The sequence below is a fragment of a genome, unplaced genomic scaffold (assembly GCF_019419815.1).
Source record: "Pyrus x bretschneideri cultivar Hongxiangsu unplaced genomic scaffold, Pyrus_bretschneideri_v1 Contig10, whole genome shotgun sequence".
NCBI lineage: Eukaryota > Viridiplantae > Streptophyta > Magnoliopsida > Rosales > Rosaceae > Pyrus > Pyrus x bretschneideri.
In genome coordinates, this window is record NW_025999391.1 from 1,740,246 (window position 1) to 1,760,595 (window position 20,350).

General features: G+C 37.3%; 2 protein-coding genes and 1 pseudogene across 4 annotated transcripts; 2 read left to right on the plus strand and 1 right to left on the minus strand.

Moving 5' to 3' along the window:
* On the minus strand, window positions 1-2,690 carry LOC103946610 (annotated as a pseudogene).
* Window positions 2,691-2,829: 139 nt separating this feature from the next.
* LOC103946609 (dnaJ homolog subfamily C member 17) lies at window positions 2,830-5,025 on the plus strand. 3 transcript variants are annotated; one of them, XR_667203.3, is made up of 5 exons: window positions 2,830-2,985; window positions 3,225-3,905; window positions 3,998-4,180; window positions 4,579-4,712; window positions 4,821-5,025. XR_667203.3 is itself a non-coding variant. In XM_009357354.3 (4 exons), exons 2-4 carry the CDS (start codon window positions 3,234-3,236, stop codon window positions 4,597-4,599), a joined length of 876 nt encoding a protein of 291 aa, XP_009355629.2. In that variant the 5' UTR covers window positions 2,830-2,985; window positions 3,225-3,233; the 3' UTR covers window positions 4,600-5,025. The 3 variants fall into 3 exon arrangements, 2 of the variants coding, with proteins under 2 accessions (XP_009355629.2, XP_009355630.2); XM_009357354.3 differs by having other exon boundaries at window positions 4,579-5,025; XM_009357355.3 differs by having other exon boundaries at window positions 2,854-2,985; window positions 3,209-3,905; window positions 4,579-5,025.
* A 1,675-nt stretch (window positions 5,026-6,700) lies between these two features.
* LOC103946608 (transportin-1) lies at window positions 6,701-19,952 on the plus strand. The gene is made up of 29 exons (XM_009357353.3): window positions 6,701-6,915; window positions 7,449-7,736; window positions 8,455-8,544; window positions 8,677-8,754; window positions 8,842-8,922; window positions 9,169-9,219; window positions 10,244-10,329; window positions 11,174-11,240; window positions 11,343-11,399; window positions 11,491-11,520; window positions 11,610-11,669; window positions 11,813-11,926; window positions 12,628-12,741; window positions 13,394-13,492; window positions 14,302-14,427; window positions 14,510-14,584; window positions 14,697-14,768; window positions 14,857-14,967; window positions 15,503-15,598; window positions 16,528-16,635; window positions 16,979-17,080; window positions 17,304-17,366; window positions 17,447-17,521; window positions 18,129-18,200; window positions 18,293-18,417; window positions 18,691-18,742; window positions 18,834-18,902; window positions 18,994-19,053; window positions 19,250-19,952. Exons 1-29 carry the CDS (start codon window positions 6,730-6,732, stop codon window positions 19,337-19,339), a joined length of 2,697 nt encoding a protein of 898 aa, XP_009355628.2. The 5' UTR covers window positions 6,701-6,729; the 3' UTR covers window positions 19,340-19,952.
* The last annotated feature ends 398 nt before the right edge of the window (window positions 19,953-20,350 follow it).

The window sequence follows — 20,350 nt, forward strand, 5'->3', positions numbered from 1 at the left end:
AAGAATCAAAATTAAAACTTATCTCGACGCAATACAGAGTGAAGAAAAAGGGGAAAACTGCAATACAGAGTGAAGAAAAAGGGGCAAACTGCAATTTCCAGTAAGTTAATGGGGAAAAGGGCTACGTGCTCAAGCACCACATGCTCTACTTTGCCTTCCTTGCAAGGTTCGAGTTTCGCGACCGCCTTACTTGATTACAAGTCAGGAACTCAACATCGTCTCGGATAAAACTCCACCAAATATAAGTTAGGGGAATCGTGGTGGCATGCCAGGCAGCATGAGCATCCAAGAATCCGTAATATGGAGGGAAGTCGTAGATTTCTAGGAGCATTGCAAGGCCTGCCCTCACTGCTACCCACCCACAGCTTCCGACGTGATGGATGGCAAGCGACGCCAGTCCAAATTGCCCAAAGAAGAAGTTGAACCACCGCCATGACAACACAAACCTGCATGTTCCACCCTGCAAAGTGTTTTGATTAGTTAGGTCAGATCATTCCACGTGATATTGCCATGCACGTCAAGAAACTACATGTTACCAAAATTATTTGAAGATTAAAGGAGGTGCAATTGATCAACATTCTCTCTCCCTCTCTCCAACTATACATTAATGAAAAAATTTAGTACAGTGCCATACCGTAATCCACTTTATAGAAGTTGAGATACAATATGTGGGTGGTTACGAACGCAAGCAGTGGAGCAGCAACCATCACTCTAACGGCGTCATCTTTCACTGCACATGAGTAGTCTAATTTCTCTGTCAAATCCACGGCCCCGTAGTTCATTAGACACATTAATGATCAAGAAATGCGCTAAGCGACCAAACTCCCCCATTTCCCACGTATTGTAATCAGAATAAAATTTACTTGCTATGGAAAACAGCACTCGCAAACCAGGAGGTTAATGATAAGAGAGCATAGATGTGCCATAAACTAGCATAATAACAGTATGTCTTCTTATCCCGTCTCAAAGGCAACTTGTTGTATAGAAGGATGAAAAAGGATATCCAACCATGAAAATGCATTGCAAGGTTGAGCACAGAGAAAGCTACGGAAGCAGGCTCCTAAAAAGGATAACGTGTCAAGTAGCACCAACCACAGAACCATGATACATACCTTTAGAATATATTGTAAAAGAAAATGTTGTCAAGGCAGGTAGTCCAAAAAAGGCAAACCTGGATCCCGTAAACGCGCTTGAAGGGCCATTTACCATGATATTTGACTGGACCGTTCCCAGCTGCTTCTCTTTCTTTCTCTCTGTCAACCATACAATAGTAACGGCAATCAGTTCGGCAATCCCATTGTTTCCACTGCTGATAAAGAGGTTCTTGCATGTACCATGGACTGTCAACAGAGGCCCCATAGGAAGAGAAATTGCAATGTGGAAAGCATCTCTGTGCTACACATCCGGTTTCTCCACATTCTTTTAGACAAGCCCTAAAATTGCAATTAATCATAAATCAAGTTCCAAATTCGCAATGTGAAATCTACATGACAAGTTACAAGTGAAGGCAAAATAACAAAATGTTGATTCCGCCAAAGAATTAATACTCAAGGAATTTGTACAACTTGGGAATAATCAAATTATTACAAATTAATTTCTAGTAAGGTACTTACCAAAAATAATTCCAACTGTGTAATAAAGATTGGTAAATTAGTTTTATGGAAGCTATTTAATTCAAGGGATGTTATGTATTAATTCATCCACTAAATTACTGATTAGTGAATCACCATATAGGAATTGCGAACACAAATATTTGAGGGAAAACAAAGCTCCCTGTTCGAGATTCAAATGAGCACTAATTGCTAATAACGGGGAGCCTCACACCCTGGAACGGTGTGGACGAAAACTGGCCCTTTCCAATAGAACTTCCAATGAAGACAAGCAATCTAGCCATTCAGGATTCAGCTGAAATTTCAGTCATTTGGAAGATAAATTGTGCATGCTAGAATAATTTAGTAGGCTACATTGTGTTCTAACTGATGAACAAGAAGAGGTGACAAGATACAGTTTTTAAACTTTAAACAAATACGAAAACCCTCAAAAAAAATACAAGTTGCATAACTCAATATGAACCATAAAAGAATATCTAAAAATGGATAAAACAATTATCTAAAAATGGCATTTAAAACTGTGAAGTTGACAGCCCATGACACCACCACGAAGAAAGCAACCCAATAATGCTTTAACATCTGAACATAGAATTGCTGATTGATAAGAGTCTAAAGGTATCAAAACTGACCGCTACAAGATGCCGAGATCTTCACTACTTCAGTGCATCACAATGCCATGATGTGGGTTAAACAATCATTTAATAATAAATAACATCATCATAATCTTTTCTGATATCATTCGTTACAAAAACCAACCTAGGCAAGAATGAAAAAAAGGAAATTTACAACCGTATACAGCGAAATGTCTGATCTTTTTGAAACTGGATCAGTTTAATTGGGTGCTGAGAAATTATTGACGGCTGTGATCGGAGAAACCATGGATGCGTGCGTACCTGGAGGGGCAGGATCGTGCCGGCAGAAGAGCGGTCAGCAGAACAGAATCGGAAGAGGGTTCGACATTCTTCGTTAACGCGAGAGGGTGAGCAGCTCAGGTCAAGTCAGGGGACGACGCTCAGGCGGTTTTTCAAAATTTGAGCGACAAACCAAGAACCGAACCAGTCAAATCCAAAATCGAAAATTTTGGTTTCGTTCGGCTCTGTCGTTCCGGTTCATTACGTTATTCAAAGCCCAAGTTCATTCCGTCATGTCCTGTCCAACCGGCCCACCAAACTGGCCCGGCCTTACACTCTTGATGGGCGGTTCAGATTAAACGCAAGAACTTGCTCGTTCATGGGACACACACGACACGCGATATTGAATTGGGATGGAAAAGGCAGATTAGGGTTTGGATTTCCTAGCTGAAAATTTCGAAAATTGAAGGAAGAGGCCGGAGGAGAGCGCTGCCGATTTCCAATTCGAAACGCATTCGGTAAAGGTAAGCTTCTGAACAAAGTGTTTGAAAGAAATTTCTGCTTCTGAATATTTCTGTACATTTCGGTGGTTTTTCATGCCTTCGATTTTACTTGTTTTGACCTCCATTTTGGATCCAATCGCTTCCTGCTGGAAACTGTTCTCTAGTTCTATTATATATATATACATATATATTTAAAGAATTATTAGACAAATTTACTGATTGCAGTCATTTCTTACCCTAACAGTGTCTTGTGATTTTAGGGTTTAGATATGGATGTCGAGGTTGATCACTATAAGGTTCTCGGTTTACCTTCCGGCGAGGAAGGCGCCAAGCTTACAGAGAATGATATTAAAAAGGCATATAGAGCGAAGGCTTTGGTGTTGCACCCAGACAAGAGGCCCGATGATCCCGATGCCCCGGCCAACTTCCAGAGTCTCATGTCATCCTATGAGATACTCAAGGATGAGAAGGCCAGGAAATTGTTTGATGATTTACTCAGAGTTAAGAGGGACCAGCAGCGCCGCCATTTGGAGCGCGATGCCAAGCGACAAAGGATGGTCTCTGATCTTGAAGCAAGAGAACGATCTGCCTTTGCTCCAGATGCGGCTGCCAGAGATAGAGCAGAAGAGGAGAGAATCGCTAGGAAGCTTAAAGAAGAGATTGAGAGAATACGCAAAAAGCATGCGAAGAAAGGGGCGGCAACTGCTGCTGCTCCTAAGAGAGAGACTGGTGGAGTTGGCAAGGAAAATGCGGGTGGTGCGAAGATGGGGTTGGATGAGGAGAAGATGCTTAAAGTTTCATGGGAAAATGTTGGTGAAGGTTATACGGCAGAGAGGTTGAGAGGTATTTTCTCGGAGTTCGGCGAGGTTGAAGATATTGTCATCAGGGGCAAGAAGAAGAGAGGTTCGGCTCTTGTTGTGATGGCGACTAAAGATGCAGCTGTGAGTGTGCTATGATTTTTAGATTTGCTCTTTATAATTTGAACGTCTATTTTCTTAATGTGCTAATTACTTATGATGTGTACTATTTGTAGGTTGCTGCAACAGGAACTCTGTTAGGTGATCTTTCTAATCCATTGCTGGTTATACCTCTTAAACCAGTTTCAGTGACTGATGCTCCACCGGTTCAGAGGCCTGAGGAGCCAGATCGACTTAATAATTTGGTTGGGGCTGGATATCAATCATTCGAAGATTCTGTTTTGGAGAAACTCAAAAAGGTTTGACTTGGATCAACTTTTCTTTATACCTAATCTAAAGATTGGAATTATCATGACGAGACATAATAAAATTTTACTTGCCATGTTCAATGTGGCCTCTTTTCTTTCCTTATCGAAAAGAGAAGTTACCTCTCTTACTTTTGATTGTACCGTCACTGCTGTTGTATTTTTGTAATTAGATGTTTCTGTTATACAATTTTTGCATCTTATCAATTTGAAGCCGAATATATGTTAATCAACTGGACCATTCACGGGCTATTATACCTGCTTGTAGTTGTAGTGTTAAAAGGACAATACAGATGCAGATGCTCAATTCTCTGACAGCAGTTTTATATTTTATTAAATCTTGATCTGCACTTACTTCAGTTCTGAGTCTTTGTCTGGTTTGTCTAATGTAGGCTGGGCAGAAGGACAAATAGTATTCGTTATCCCAAAAGCACTATAAGGTTCTCGTCTCGCGAATGGAGCAAAGGGAAAGCTTATCATTTCCCCCTGTGGTTGGAGCCAAGGTTGCTCAAGGCCTTTGAAAACGGTTGTTTGGACCTGTATCTCTTAACCAAAATCTATTTGTGAAAACTTACAAATAGGGAACTCTTACGTGCCTGCAGGCTAATATACTATAAAATTCTTGGATTTGTAGGGAAGTCATGGGTGTCCCTCGAGTCTCAAGATTGTGAAAGAGAAGTGTATTAAGTATTGACCGGTGTGCTGCTGTTGTAGTGATACATCACATTAGTTACCGAGAGCTCAGGACTAGCGTTGAATTGAGGTTTCATCTTGTGCTATTTCACACAAATCATTGTACACCTTATATTGTATCAATTCATGGTTCACTTTGGTTTTCATTTGTTTCACCATTTTTCGTTTATGTTCAACACTACGAGATTTGCATTCAGAACATCCTCAAATAAAGTGAAGATTAAATGTCGTTAGACCAAATGATCAGCAGGTAGTGCTTTTCACTGTTAATCCTCTGCTTCTATATATTCCTTGTTCATTAAGCAGATTTGAATGTTTTATGTTTTGTTGGGAAAAGTCATTGCCATTCTGGCGGCCGGATCTTATGATACAATATCATGTGTCGGTTTTTCATCACATTATGTTGCATTTTAAATTTGAATGTTACGTGGTGGTAATCTTTGCATGCAAGTCGCTCTCCTATTAATTCAAAATATCATGTATAAGTTGCTTTCCTAATGAAGAAGTAAACTCCTGGTTGTGTCCTGATGATCGAGGACAGGTGTCTGAGAGTTGGTGGTGCTTGGCTTGTAACTATGTAGAGTCAGCTCTCTTTAGGTTTAACAGCTTCACAAAAAATTGGAATTTTATTCGTTCGTAATTGTTGCAAAATGAAAAGGTTGTATTATTACATTTAACATACTAACAATTAATAATTTAACATACTAACGCTGAGTTAAAAAAAAAAAAAAATCGTACCATTGCATTTTCGATAGAGAAGTATGATATTTGGAAAAACATGATTCTGAAAATTCCGACCCTTTTCAAAGAAAAAGAATTGGACTTTCAAATTTCTTATGTGTTTCTCAAAATGATAATGATATTGGGGAAGATAAATTGAACTTAAAAATTCTAATGCGAGAGTTAGCGCTCTTGACCGCTTGAAGTACTTACCCTTTGCTCACTTTTATGTATATTTATCTATTTAACTATGGAATCATTGATTGTGCTTATGGGAAGACCACATGTAGTTTTGGGGCAAAGTGGACTTGGTTTAATGCCTACCATTGTGATAGAATGTTTCGCTTTTTATACATCGTGTCTCTCATGACCCCTTTCAAGCATGTTGTCATGGAAGTGAATCAGCTTTTCAAGCGAAAATGTTTGACGACTCTACTATTTTTTATTTTTACAAATGATAAGATAATTTACATTAAATTCTAATAAACCAAGAAGAGCTGATTCTAACAAGGAATTTCGGATGCATGGGCGACACGAGTAATTCAAAGCGAAAAATTGCACCAAATTTTGATTGTTTGTAGACTGTTTGCTAGGCGCTTTAAAATTTCTACAAAAGAAAACAAAAAATCAAATACAATGATTATTTTTTTATGTCTCATGACTCTCAACTGAGTAATGTTCATATTATTTTTTATTAAAGTTATATCGTACACTAATTTATATTGAAAGAAAAAGTAGAGTTTGAACTCCAGATGAAATGAGTATCAAAAAGTTGATTTCACACATTATTTTTAACATTCACATAATCCCCTTTATTTTTAACCGTCGAATTAATAACTAAAAAATAACAAAGATATTAAATAAGCAAAAAATGAGAACTTTTGTTTATAAGAAAAACAGCAAAAAGGAACTCAAAAGAGTGATTATATAATTAATATAATTATATGATAATTTCGTGTATTATTATTTAAACAGAGATCAATAACCTTTGCCTCGTCGCCGCCCACCAAAACCCCACAAAGCTGTCCTAAAATCCCCTTTGCGTCTTCTCTCTGCTCAAAACCCCCAAAGCCTGCGTGCGCTTCCAACATCCAGGTTGCAGAAAACGAAAACCTTCTGTCTCCATTTCAATGGCGGCAACCGGCCCGTGGCAGCCCAAGGAAGAAGGGTTCGCGGCGATCTGCGGGCTGCTGGAGCAGCAGATTTCGCATTCGGCTTCCTCCGCTGACAAGTCTCAGATTTGGCAGCAGCTCCAGCACTACTCTCAGTTCCCCGATTTCAACAACTACCTTGCGTTCATTCTCGCACGTGCCGAGGTATGCTCCTCCTCCCTCCACTTCCCCCCAACTGTGTATTCATTTCCAATTTGAGTCAGTAGGGTTTGTGTTTTTGTTTTTCAATTTTATTTTTTTATTTGATTTGGACGGATGTTGGTCTGATTGGATTGCATACTTAGAAATCGATAGTCGTTTTTCGAGTGAATGGGGGAATTGTGGGTTTGGGTCTGATGGAAGATATGAGTGCTGAAGCAGTAGGCGTTAGAATTTTTGCTTCGCAATTTGGATTGTTCTGATTGTATTTGGTTTCGGTTCTCTTGATTTTGAGAGTGGTTTTCAGCTGGTGAAACCGGAAAAGCCTTGGAAACTAAAGAATGTTTGTCCACAAATCCTTGTTAATGTAAAAACTGTTTGCTGTGATTAAATAGTTGGATAGTTTACAATCCTGATGCGTGCTAACATGTGTTTTGAAGAAAATGTGATTTCGTGTTTGTGGTTGTTGGTTAACATAGCATGACACTTTCAGTTTCTATGTGCTGATGGAACTTTGAATTTGGGTAAATTGTGGATAGGGTAAATCGGTGGAGGTTCGACAGGCAGCGGGATTGCTTTTGAAGAATAATCTTAAAAATGCTTATACTTCCATGGCTCCTGCATACCAGCAATATATAAAATCGGAATTGTTGCCTTGCTTAGGAGCAGCAGACAGACACGTCAGATCTACAGTTGGGACCATTGTAACCGTTGTTGTTCAGCTAGAGGGAATTTTGGGGTGGCCTGAACTATTGCAAGCTCTTGTAAATTGTTTAGACAGTAATGACCTAAATCACATGGAAGGTGCTATGGACGCATTATCCAAGGTAAACACAATGCTTACATTCATTTCCCATGCATATTTCCCCAGAGTTCCTTTGTTTTGGAGATACATTTGTGTTCCTTTCTCTTTGTTCTGCTGTGATCAACTCTGCCTATGAGTTCATGATTGGTTAAGAATATTGGGTGAAGGATAATCAAATGTTTTCCAGCGAGTTGCTTATATCTTGATACATTTGTAGCTGTCTGTTTTGATGAAAAAAATTCTGCCAGCTGAAACAACAGTACAGCTTTTTGTTTTTCAATTGGCCTTTCTTGCAAGAAGTGCTTTAACTTAAACAAAGTCGCACCGTAATTTAAATGCTATAATGCTATGATATTTTCCCTATAAAAAGGTTTTGTTATCTTGAACCACCGCACACTGGGAGAATAGATTTCAATAGGATCCGGCTCTTAGTCTACAAAGGGCTATTTGTTTGCGGTATGAGAGAGTATCCTTTCTTATTGTCAGTTGTTTTGAAAAGACTGTGTTCAAGCTTTTGTGTGCATCAAACCCTCTGTTTTTTATCTTCACCCCTTACCAAATTAAATTCAGTGAAGGCGTTCATAGGGACCATTTATGTTATTTTGGTATCACCTTATGATAGCACCTAACAAGAACAGACATTGTGACAACTATAGTAGTTCCTAACCGTAGCTCTTAATACTAATGGCACAATCAGAACTTATTAATTTTGACAACATCGATGTTGTGATGTATCACAGATTTGTGAGGATATACCTCAACTGCTTGATTCAGATGTACCTGGATTGCCTGAACGTCCCATCAACGTTTTCTTTCCAAGATTACTTAAGGTAAAAATAAGAGTGCTGTATTGTGTTAGACCCTCTCCCTCCCCCTTTCTCTATTCACTTATATTATGAACTTTTACTGATGATTTTTTTCTTTTTGGCCTGGTTGGCTGAACCTGGCATCCCTTTACACAGTTTTTCCAATCGCCACATGCATCACTTAGAAAGCTTTCCTTGGGTTCTGTAAATCAATATATTATGTTGATGCCAGCTGTAAGTATATCTCAAACCTTTCGGTACCATTTCAACCTTTTTCTGATGATTGGTGGTGGGAGCAATTATGTATCTATTCTATTTCAGGCGTTGCATGCATCTATGGATCAATATCTTCAAGGTTTGTTTATCCTTGCTAATGACCCGTCTTCAGAAGTGAGGAAATTGGTGAGTACATAAGCACTGATTTATCTTATCTAGGTTGAATCTGAAGCTAAAGGTATTGCATGGAAGTTGAATTAGTGGTTCCACATTTCAAATAAAAAGATTTCCCTTCACAGTTAACTTCCATTCACGATTTAATTGCTTGCTACTCAGTCTTACAATCAAAGAACACTCCTATAATGGATATACAATGTTGCTTTCATAGTTTATCTTTGTTCTCATCTGCTTTTTGTTTTCTCTGTTCAACAGGTTAGTGCCGCATTTGTCCAACTAATTGAAGTCCGTCCGGCATTCTTGGAGGTGACATATTGCTCTGTCATTATAGTTTTCCCCTGGTTTGTGTCATTTCAATTATGTCTATGTGCTACATGCATATGTTGTGTCTAATATGGTATAGAACAAAATTGAATTAATCCTATATGCACATTCTATCAGGCATCTTACTTAATACTTATATAAGCTATCTTTTGGGTCGGTACATAATTATATACATATATATGTGTAGCGTGCATGTATATGCAGACAAACGCATCATACACACACATGCATGTATATATGTGTGTGCATGTATATACATATATGTGTGTGCATGTATATACACATATATGTGTAGCGTGCATATATATGCAGACAAACGCATCATACACACACGTGCATGTATATATGTGTGTGTATATCAATGTTTTAAAAGACTTGCCTCAGGGCGCCGCCTAGTTGTCCTCTGAGGCTGGGCGTGAGGTTTGCCGCCTCTGTTTTGAGGGAGTGGGCCGAAGGCGTTGTGGGAGCCACCTAGGCGTGCCTCAGGGGCTTTTTTATTTTTTATTTTTTAATTTTTATACTCCCAAACCCAAATTTTGTGTAGGTTTTAACTACCTCATACATCTTCCTTTCACTATCGTCTCTCTACCTTTTTTTCTGATTTTTATTTTTTTTTATATAATGGATGTGTGTGCTATCTGCATGCATTGTTATATGTGTGCTCATTGTGCTTTTCATCCTCTATTATATATATATATATATATGTGTGTGTGTGCTCAGGGTGATTATTGATTAATATTTTTTTTTAATATAATATATGTGTATATTAAAAAATTTAGGTCCCATGAGGCTTCGCCTCACGCCCAGGCCGGGCTATCCCTCGGATGCCTCGCCCACGCCTCACGCTTTTAATACATTGGTGTATATGATACACATGCATAGATGCACGTGCACACACACATAATCGTACTTTTGATCTTTATCTCATATTTCTCTGATCATTGTTTTCTTATTGTCATCCACTGTCCTTGTCATACTTTGAAGTGACTCTTACCTGATACTGCAGCCACATTTGAGGAATGTAATTGAATACATGTTGCAAGTCAATAAGGACACTGAGGAAGAAGTGGCTCTTGAAGCCTGTGAATTTTGGTACTTTCTCCTAATTGAACATTTTCAACATTAGCCTATGATTCATTGGGTATATTTCTGAAATTAAGTGAATAAATTTGGTTTAATTGCTAGGGTCAGTTCATTAGATTTTTATGTAGTCTTGATGTATGTCTGCAAGCCTTTTCATGTCACTAATATTCTGCTTTATATTTAGTCTTAATGTATGTGTCAAATCCTTTTGGTGTCTCTAATAATTCTGCTACCGAGACATGAGAGTTACTATTAGAATTGACAATATTGTATCATTTGCATGACATTGATGTCATTACCAATATACACTAGGTTTCAAGCATCACAACTTAGTATCGATTCACACACCAAGTTATATGCCTCTGTACTCCCTCTAATTAAGTTTCTTCTGCGGAACTTGTCTAATTGTTAATACTTAATATCAACACTAGCCTGAGGTAGTGGTGATAAATGGTATGGGTGGTGGAGAATCGAATGTGGTGGTCTATTGTGGTTGGTGAGCTAAGGAGGTAGGTTTTTTTACTAGGAAGAAGAGTGATGGATATGTGTGATATTTGTAAAAATACCACATTTCAGATCAGAGATGAAATTCAATGAGTGATGATGGAAAAGCATGCTATGACTACCTTGTGGCTTATATGTAAATGACTTTTCCACAACTATCAAAATGTTGAATCCAATAGCTGTATCCATTTCTTGTTTTTTGTAAAACCTGGAGATACTTTTCATGCTTATATATTGTTATTATTACTTGAAAGATCTCTTCTTGTGGTTGATATGTACTCATCACGGCTTCATTCATCATCTCCCAATTGTGTATTATTTTCATTTGACATTCAGTGGTTTGACACAGGTCTGCATATTGTGAAGCTCAGTTACTGCCTGAGAACTTAATAGAGTTTTTGCCACGCCTAATTCCGGTATAGCCAATTGTTTGTTGAACCTTATCAAGTTGTGATAAACCATACTTACTATGGAGTCTTTGGAATGCTTTTTTAACACACCTGGTACAACTTCTGCAGATTTTGTTATCAAACATGGTTTATTCTGATGATGATGAGTCCCTTGCTGATGCTGAGGTTAGTTCTAGGTTTATTTATGTTTTTGGGTGATTTTGAATTGCCATGTGTTGTAGTTTGATATTTATTTGGCAACACTTCATTGTTGCAGGAGGATGGATCTGTCCCAGACCGTGATCAGGTTCATACAGACATTTTTTGGTTGTTTTATGATTGTTTTGGTATCTTAATTTGTACTCTTGATTTATGGAGCTGATATGTGCACTGCAGGATATCAAACCTCGGTTTCATTCTTCACGGCTTCATGGATCTGATAACGTGGAAGATGATGTAATTTGCTACACCATTATTTGCTGTTTCTTATTTAAATTGTTTGTTGGATTACTTGGACTCAATTAAATATGACTCAAAATTTTCTACTTTATGTTGGGTTTAGGTATGAGGGTAATGATTATTATATCCTTAAATGACAGGATGATGATATTGTTGGTATATGGAATTTACGCAAATGCAGTGCAGCAGCTCTTGATATCCTGTCAAATGTGTTTGGCGATGAGATTCTCCCAACGTTGATGCCGTTTGTTCAGGTTAGAGATTTGTTTGGCGTTAAAGTAAAAGAATTGATTGTGAAGATTTTATTCTTTTATTGGTATAAAAATGATTTTATTTTTCTCAACCTTCCCTTTTTTTTCTTAAAGAAGATGATTTAGAAAATAATTTGGATGGTTCTCTTCATTAGAGGATTACACAAATCTTTAAATTGGGAAGTTACTCAGTTCCCCTCCAAAAATTGCATGTTCCAGTAATCTTTTGGTTTTCTTATGTTATATATGCATATTCATGTTTATTTTTCTCTGTTCTCTCTTTGAGAAGTAATGTGAACAGCATGCTCCAAGTTTCTAAATGTGAAATGCACTGGCAGGACTTGTGTGCTGTATTTGGGCAGGTGATGATTAAGTAGATATTCGAATAGAATTGCCAACTTGCAACAAGAATGAATTGTAGTTGTACAGCTTGTCTATTTGCCTTATGGGTTGACCTTGCCAGTTAGTTATAATATTGGAAAATAGACGTGTATAAAATAGGGCTATCTGGTCCTGCTTTTCTTCAAATGGAAATGAAGGAAGCAGAATTAGTTAGTAGAATCATACCATTTAAAAAAGGTCAATACTAATAGTAAGATCCATTGCCTTGTAAGTTATTCAATAAGGGGTAGCTAAAATTGTTTTCACTTTTCTAATGAGTACTCCTGTTTAAATACATGTTTTAACATCTCAAACATTTGCAGGCCAAGTTGGCCACCAGTGATGATGAAACCTGGAAAGGAAGGGAAGCTGCTGTTTTGGCTCTAGGTGCCATAGCTGAAGGTTGCATTACTGGTCTTTATCCTCATTTGAATGAGGTAATACCTTATGGCCCGATTTTTTTCTATGTTTAGAACAAAAAGAAATGTTTATTATCATAAGCTTCAATCAGCATGAAAATTCACATATAAAATACACCTTAATAGAAACAAGAGTTTTGTTTAAAGTGTTGAAGCAGATGCTATGACTTGTTAGTTACTTACAGAATGATGCTTTGAACCAGTTTTCCTTATTCTTTCGGGGTTTTTGTTTATTTTTGAGATTTTCTTCATTTGTGTGCTTGCTCTCCATTGGCTTCCTTCTACCACTTTCTTTGAGAAGATTAGTTTCGAGTCACACCTGTTTATCCATTTTCCATGCTTAAAGGATTTTGAAATTTTAAAAGAGTAGTCATCTTTATTTATTATATATGGAGATCACTGTTCGCTTTCTAGATATGCCTGCTATCTTGCATTCTAGATTGCTGCACTGAATTTGGACTACACTTTTAAATAAGAATCTACCCTATCAATTGCCCAGATTGATAATTTGAAAACTGTCTAGTGTGAGTGAGAAAACATTTCAGCAAATATACGACCTGCATATTTACCCAAATAAAATGAAAACTAAAGCTTTAAGTCCTATTAGATTGTTCTTTGTGTACGCGTTCTTGATTACTGAACTGCTCAAATACAAATTGATTTCCTGCAGATTATTGCATTTTTAATCCCCCTTTTGGACGATAAGTTTCCACTTATAAGGAGTATTTCTTGTTGGACACTTTCTCGTTTCAGCAAGTTCATTGTTCAGGTATGTAAATGATGTTTTAACTTTCTTGTTCTGGTATTTCTCTCAGTTTTGCTATTTCTAGTGATGTGAAAAAGCACATGTTTTCTTTTGCAGGTTTTCATGCATTGCAATTTATTCCTCTAATTCATAGTTGAAATTTTTATGTTTGAAATTATCTCTTTATCTGTATATATATCAATGTTTTAAAAGGCTCGCCTCAGGGTGCGCCTAGGCGCCCTGTGAGGCTGGGCTTGAGGGTTGCCGCCTCTGTTTTGAGGGAGTGGGCGGAAGGCGCCGGAAGGTGTCGCCGGAGCCGCCTAGGCATGCCTCGGGAATTTTATTTTTTATTTTTTTTAATACTCCCAAACCCAAATTTTGGGTAGGGTTTTAGCTACCTCATACCTCTTCCTTGCACTATCATCGCTCTGCCTTGTTTTCTGATTTTTATTTTTTATATAAAGGATGTGTGTGCTGTCTACGTGCATTATTATATGTGTGCTCATTGTGCTTTTCATCCTCTATTATATATATATATATAATATGTATATATATGTGTGTATATGTATTTATAATATATGTGTGTGCTCAAGGTGATTATTGATTAATAATCTTCTTTTTTTTAATATAATATATGTGTATGCTCAGTGTATATATTAAAAAATTTAGGTCCCGTGAGGCTTCGCCTCACGCCTCACGCCTAGGCTGGGCTATCCCTTGGGACGCCTCACCCATACATTGATATATATATTTATGAATCTTATAGTTTTTTGCTTAATTGTAAATATTGTTCTTGCACTTTGACATGTACCCATTTTTTTTTTCTGTCTCAGGGTGCCGGACATCAAAAAGGTTATGAGCAATTTGACAAGGTTCTTGTGGGTCTATTAAGAAGAATATTAGATAATAACAAGCGGGTGCAAGAAGCTGCTTGCTCTGCTTTTGCAACACTAGAAGAGGTATAGATGTGGTCCAGTTCGTTCAATAATGTTGTTTAGCTATTACTTTTCTGGTTTTAAGTAATGATTATTTAACATGCAGGAGGCAGCAGAAGAGTTGGCACCACGCTTGGAAATGATTTTACAACACCTTATGTGTGCTTTTGGGAAATATCAGGTTTCTTCCTGACATTTACCAGAGTTTCTACAATTTGACCATGAAGAGATAAAACACTGATTTTTCCCATTCTTTAGTTGATTATATATAACATTTGATTATTGTTATTCAGAGGAGGAACCTCAGAATTGTATACGATGCTATTGGAACTCTAGCAGATGCTGTCGGGGGAGAGTTGAATCAGGTATTTTGAATGATGAGTTATTAAGTTTATCAAATGCAAGTGATTGTGGTGAAACATTGTGCCAATTGACTGTAGTATTGCTTTGCAGCCCACTTATCTTGAAATTCTGATGCCACCGTTAATTGCAAAGTGGCAACAACTTTCAAATTCAGATAAAGATCTGTTTCCATTGCTAGAGTGCTTTACTTCTATATCACAGGTACTTATCGCTGTTTCTTTAGTTGTCTTTTAATTGATTGCTTTTTTAACCCACTACATGTGTATATTTTCAAGGCACAGTGAAAGGAAAGTATTTTGTATTACTCTTTATCAGTGGTTAGTAGATGGAATCAAGAAGTTTTGATATAAAATATTATTAGGGACAACTTGTTTAAAATGTCAGTGCCATGAATAATAACTTTTTCGCCCTTGGGCTAAAAAAAAGATCAAATCTCTTGGTTCTAGGAACATTATCTGCCTGGAAGTAACTGAAGTGCATTTGATTGTTACTCTTGTTATTGTCTTCTGTACCTGTGATGTATAATTTGACAAAGATTCGTGAATTATGCTACACTGCTGCCACCATATTCATTTTTACTCCTGTCCTTGGACATATGTCCATAGGTATAAATCTTTCTCATTTTAATAATGAGTACTCCATGAGCTAACAGCCTGAAGTAACATTAATTTCAAAAATTAACATTTAAGTGTAACATCTAGTGGGTACAAAGCTTGATTTGTTAACTTATTTACAGGCATTGGGTGCTGGGTTCTCTCAGTTTGCTGAACCTGTATTTCAGAGATGCATAAGCATCATTGAGTCCCAACAACTTGCAAAGGTTCAGGCAAAGGTTCGTTCCTGATTTTTTGGTTATACGTGAATTATTTGTGATAAGTATGGACCCTTTCACTATATTTAAATATCTGGTTCTTATGTAGGTAACTTCTGTTTCTTATACTAGGTTGACGTTATATCTATTGACTTCTACCGTGTGCTTTCTAAAAGTGACTTCTAGGCCACCTTAGTGGTGTCAAATATCCATCTTAATGGGTTCCTTTCTTAGTTTGAGAGAGATGGCTAGGAGGAATGTCTCATAAATTGTATGGTTACATTATACAGACCAAAATTATTTGTTTTATAATATATATATATATATATATATATCTAGACTGCCTCTTACAGTGTTCAAAGGTGGGAGTAATAGCGTTCTTGCTTTCAAGTCGTAGCTTAATTTGTATCTCTTGAAATTGGAGAAATTTGTATATGTTGACTCCTAAATAGCTTGTCATGCATATGTGACCACTAAAAGGCATAATATTTATCTTGTGATTCATTACGTTATTTGAGTATTCAGAGAAGTATCAATCAATCTGGAAACTGTGCAAACCCCAAATGTTCTTAAGTCTCACTACATTCTGTATCCGCCTTTGGAATTTGGAGTATCTCTATTATGATTATGAGTGGGTTTTCATTTTTTTTCCTTTAAATGGTGGTAGGAAACATGAACTTTTAAAAATGAGAAGGATAGGTTCGAAGCAAAACCTTTATCAAACGCTAGCAAGTATCAAATTACACTAACTCAAAACACTTGCTACACAAGGTCCTTAGAAAGATGTCTTCGATCTTTGTAAATGTCTCACTAGTTTAAGTGTGTATATAGTCCCTCCTCTGGGTGCCTTTAATATATTTCCACACAAATGCTTGATTTATGAAAAATATGTACATTGGTGGTTCAACTTGCAAGTTCGTATGAGAAAATGTTTTGAACTTCTTTTGCAGATCAATCCTGTACCTTCTGGGGTCCCGTATGATAAAGAATTTATTGTTTGCTCTCTTGATCTGCTCTCTGGACTTGCAGAAGGTCTTGGCAGTGGGATAGAGAGTTTGGTATTCTTCTTTCTCCATGTATATTTATCAAGAATAAATATGGGATAATGGGTATTTACGTCATTATAAAGGTTCTCTGCCTTAATTACTTCTTTTCAGAATTTATATATTCGGTTCCTAGAAGGGAATTGGCCTAATGTGTTTCCAGGGTTTGTGCATGGGCCTCTCTATAGTGTTTCAAAACTAATGCAGCCTCTCCTTTGAAAATTACATTGAATCCACACTTATTCTATTGTCCATGTTACTGCCCCTTTTAATGCCTTAGCCTGTTCCATTGTTCAACTACCATATAGCTTGCACATAGAAATGGTTTTTCATGTTTTCTTATTTGTGCTGCTCCAAGGTTTCACAAAGCAATTTGAGGGACCTGCTTTTGCAATGTTGCACGGATGATGCTTCGGATGTCCGGCAGAGTGGATTTGCACTACTTGGGGATCTTGCAAGAGTAAGTGAGAATATATCTACCCAATGATATAAAGCCTTCAGGTTGGGTTCCTCCCCCATCCGTGTGCATAATTTGAGAACGTAGATCTAGTAAATTCCCGAGGAGGAAACTGCTACATAGCACAAGGCTGCAAGGCTAATGTAGTGGAAGATACTAAAGCTGTTTATTTATCTTTGAATGTATTTTTTAATGCCTAACCGTCGTGTCTACATGATTTGAGTAGGTTTGCCCAGTTCACTTGCAACCTCGTTTGCCAGAATTTCTTGATATCGCAGCCCAGCAACTGGTATGGAAAAATTATCCGATGCTTGTTACTATTGCTTATGGCAGTCATGACTTATGATTAATTGATATATTGTGGTACAGAATACTCCTAAGCTGCAAGAAACTGTTTCAGTTGCAAACAATGCATGTTGGGCCATTGGAGAATTAGCAGTTAAGGTAAACATTCCCATTTATGCTGCAGCATTCCTAATACCAATTAAAGTCTGGTTGTAAAGTCATGCCATGATGTTGGGTAGACATTAGATTTAGATCGTAAAGCTTCAGCTGAGATTTTTTGCAAATGAATGACTTGAAATTTGTGGTTGATTGCACTCTTTTTAGATGATCATTGTAAGTGCATAATCTCATCTATGGGAGGTCATGGCTTCTGCCATCATATTCCCATGCTTTGGTAAATAGGCACAAATTTCTTCAGCTTTGTGTATATATCTATTTTAGGCAAGCAGAGATGGTTCTACGTAAGTAGTGCTGTGTGTATTAACACACGATAGTCCCTTATTTTTCTAGGTGTAATGCTAGATGGTGGGGATTTTATCAATTCTCTGTTCTTTTCTAAATATAAGCAAGCTGATTTTGTACACACATATTTTTGAAGTTCTAAGAAGCTTTTGTTATCAACACGCAGTCGCACATATGCATGTGTCTGTTCGTGTCATCCGGTCGGCTTCTTATGTTTCTTTCTTTCTTGTTACTTAGTTCATTACCTAATTGTTTAACTATAATTGCTTGATTATGTTATCATGAAAGTAAATTTGAATTTCAGGTTCGTCAAGAAATTTCTCCAATTGTTCTGACAGTTATCTCTTGCTTAGTTCAAATCCTTCAACACGCAGAGGTGACTCCTTTTCCATTATAATTGCAATATGTACTACCAGTCTACCATGGAGGATGTGTCATCTTATAATTGAATCTATTGATGCTGAGCAGGAGCTGAACAAGTCACTAATTGAAAACAGTGCTATCACCCTTGGGAGGCTTGCGTGGGTCTGTCCAGAGCTTGTGGCTCCCCATATGGAGCATTTCATGCAACGATGGTGCATTGCTTTGTCAATGTAAGTTCTATATATCTACGTATGGCATATTAATAACAGCAGACTAGTTGCAGCAGAAGCATCAGTAGTCGTAATATAGATTATTATAAGCAATGGATATTGTCCAATTTGACGATTGGGCAATGGACAATATACTTTCTCATACTGAAGTTAAGAGAGAAGATGAATGCTTGAGAAACTATATTGTCCACTTTGCTTTAAAAGTCTGGCAGGGGCTTAGTTATTATGTCATAGCAATGGTCTGCTTCTGACATGCAAAAGTGTTTGTAACAGGATACGTGATGATGTAGAAAAGGAGGATGCCTTCCGAGGTCTCTGTGCTTTGGTAAGCATCTGCATTTCTAATTTTTCTTTTCCATATATGTACCACATGAATTTCTATTTACACTTAAGCTTGGATTTTGTTAACTTTTCAGGTTAGAACCAATCCATCCGGAGCATTGAATTCACTCATTTATCTGTGCAATGCTATTGCAAGTTGGCATGTAAGAATCTTACTATTCCCATCTTAGATGTACAAGTCAAGTGTTCGTGTTTTTGTACAAGCTCAAAGTCGTGATTTGTTATGTTCTATAGGAAATACGGAGCGAAGAGCTTCATAATGAAGTTCACCAGGTGTTGCATGGTTATAAGCAGGTTAGTGTTGCTTTTTAGATTATGAAATTCAATTTTTTTATTTATTTATTTTTCGGAGAGATAAACAAAAACAATATGAAACCTTGCCCAAAATATTCAAGTTTCGTATAGGGATGAAATTTTCTTTCTGAGATACATGGTGCAGAATAAGCCCAACATATTTTGATTCACTTGTTTCAAATAAATAATCCGGCAGATGCTTACGAATGGAGGAGCGTGGGACCAATGTATGTCTGCCTTGGTGCCACCAGTGAAGGAAAAGCTTTCAAAAATATACCAAGTGTAGTATTGTACGCATAGCTGATGTATTGTACCGGCGGGTTCTCCCCTCCATGTGCTTATCGGACCTCTGTATTTGCGTCCAAACATTGTGCATCACCATTGCATTGTGGTCATGAGTTTTACAGGCGAAGTCCAAATTTTCGGTCCCATATTTTTTGGGAAAGCTTTGTTGTTGACGCAAATGAAGCTTGAAGTTAGCTTGGAATTGGTCCGTACAGCGCATGGCTTGATAAATGAAGCAGCTTAGGCTGTGGACGAGTGTGGTGTACAGGGGTGCACCTTTCCAAGCTTTGAAGGTGTGTTTGTTCTTTTTGTCTTGTATTTAAAAGAGAGGCAAGAAGTATATCGTTCATGTCATGGATTAATAGAATTTTCATGTTAGATTTAGAGTTTTGCATTATTCGACGATTCTGGTGGTTAGGGATTGTGTCGGTGATTCCCGCAGATTTCGGGGTTTTCACATTTAGCTATTAGAATTTTCCATTTAAGTTTTGCGTTGTTTCTTATATTTTTCAAAAAGCTGTAAACCTTTATATCTGAGGATGGAACACACTTAATTCTTGCTGTGTTAAGCAGCTGTGATATTCTAGTCGCGAGAACGCTAAAATTTTCTGTAACGGTTTATCTTGCGAATTGAGCGAGTGTTTTTTGTTTGGAGAAAAAGCATGCGTTGTTTACTTCTTGACATTGATCATGTTCATGTAATCTTCTTCCATTTCATTCTCTAAATTTACGTGTTATAATAGCATCAAGGTATTTGAATGGTACAAGGAAAAATGTATCGACTCCGTGATGCAAATTTTGGTGAAGCGCACGCTAGAACTCGTTTGAAGGTCTTTTTGTGAAAAACACCTATGTTCGCAACTTTAGGGGTTATAAAAGCACTTTGTGGAATCATGATACAGATGTATTTCACAACTTGATAACATCTGGGTCAAAAGCACTCTAATTTGTAATAGAAATTCCACTTACGAATTAAATGCTCATGAAAGCATTGTGAGGAAGGACCTGTTTG

Bases quoted from the DNA above. Each gene is read 5' to 3' on its own strand.
- LOC103946609 (XM_009357354.3), top strand. From the start codon at position 3,234: ATGGATGTCGAGGTTGATCACTATAAGGTTCTCGGTTTACCTTCCGGC. The intron at 3,906-3,997 runs GTGAGTGTGCTA...TACTATTTGTAG, and splicing joins TGGCGACTAAAGATGCAGCT to GTTGCTGCAACAGGAACTCT. The intron at 4,181-4,578 runs GTTTGACTTGGA...TGTCTAATGTAG, and splicing joins TTTTGGAGAAACTCAAAAAG to GCTGGGCAGAAGGACAAATA.
- LOC103946608 (XM_009357353.3), top strand. From the start codon at position 6,730: ATGGCGGCAACCGGCCCGTGGCAGCCCAAGGAAGAAGGGTTCGCGGCG. The intron at 8,755-8,841 runs GTAAGTATATCT...ATTCTATTTCAG, and splicing joins ATATTATGTTGATGCCAGCT to GCGTTGCATGCATCTATGGA. The intron at 11,670-11,812 runs GTAATTTGCTAC...CTTAAATGACAG, and splicing joins CTGATAACGTGGAAGATGAT to GATGATGATATTGTTGGTAT.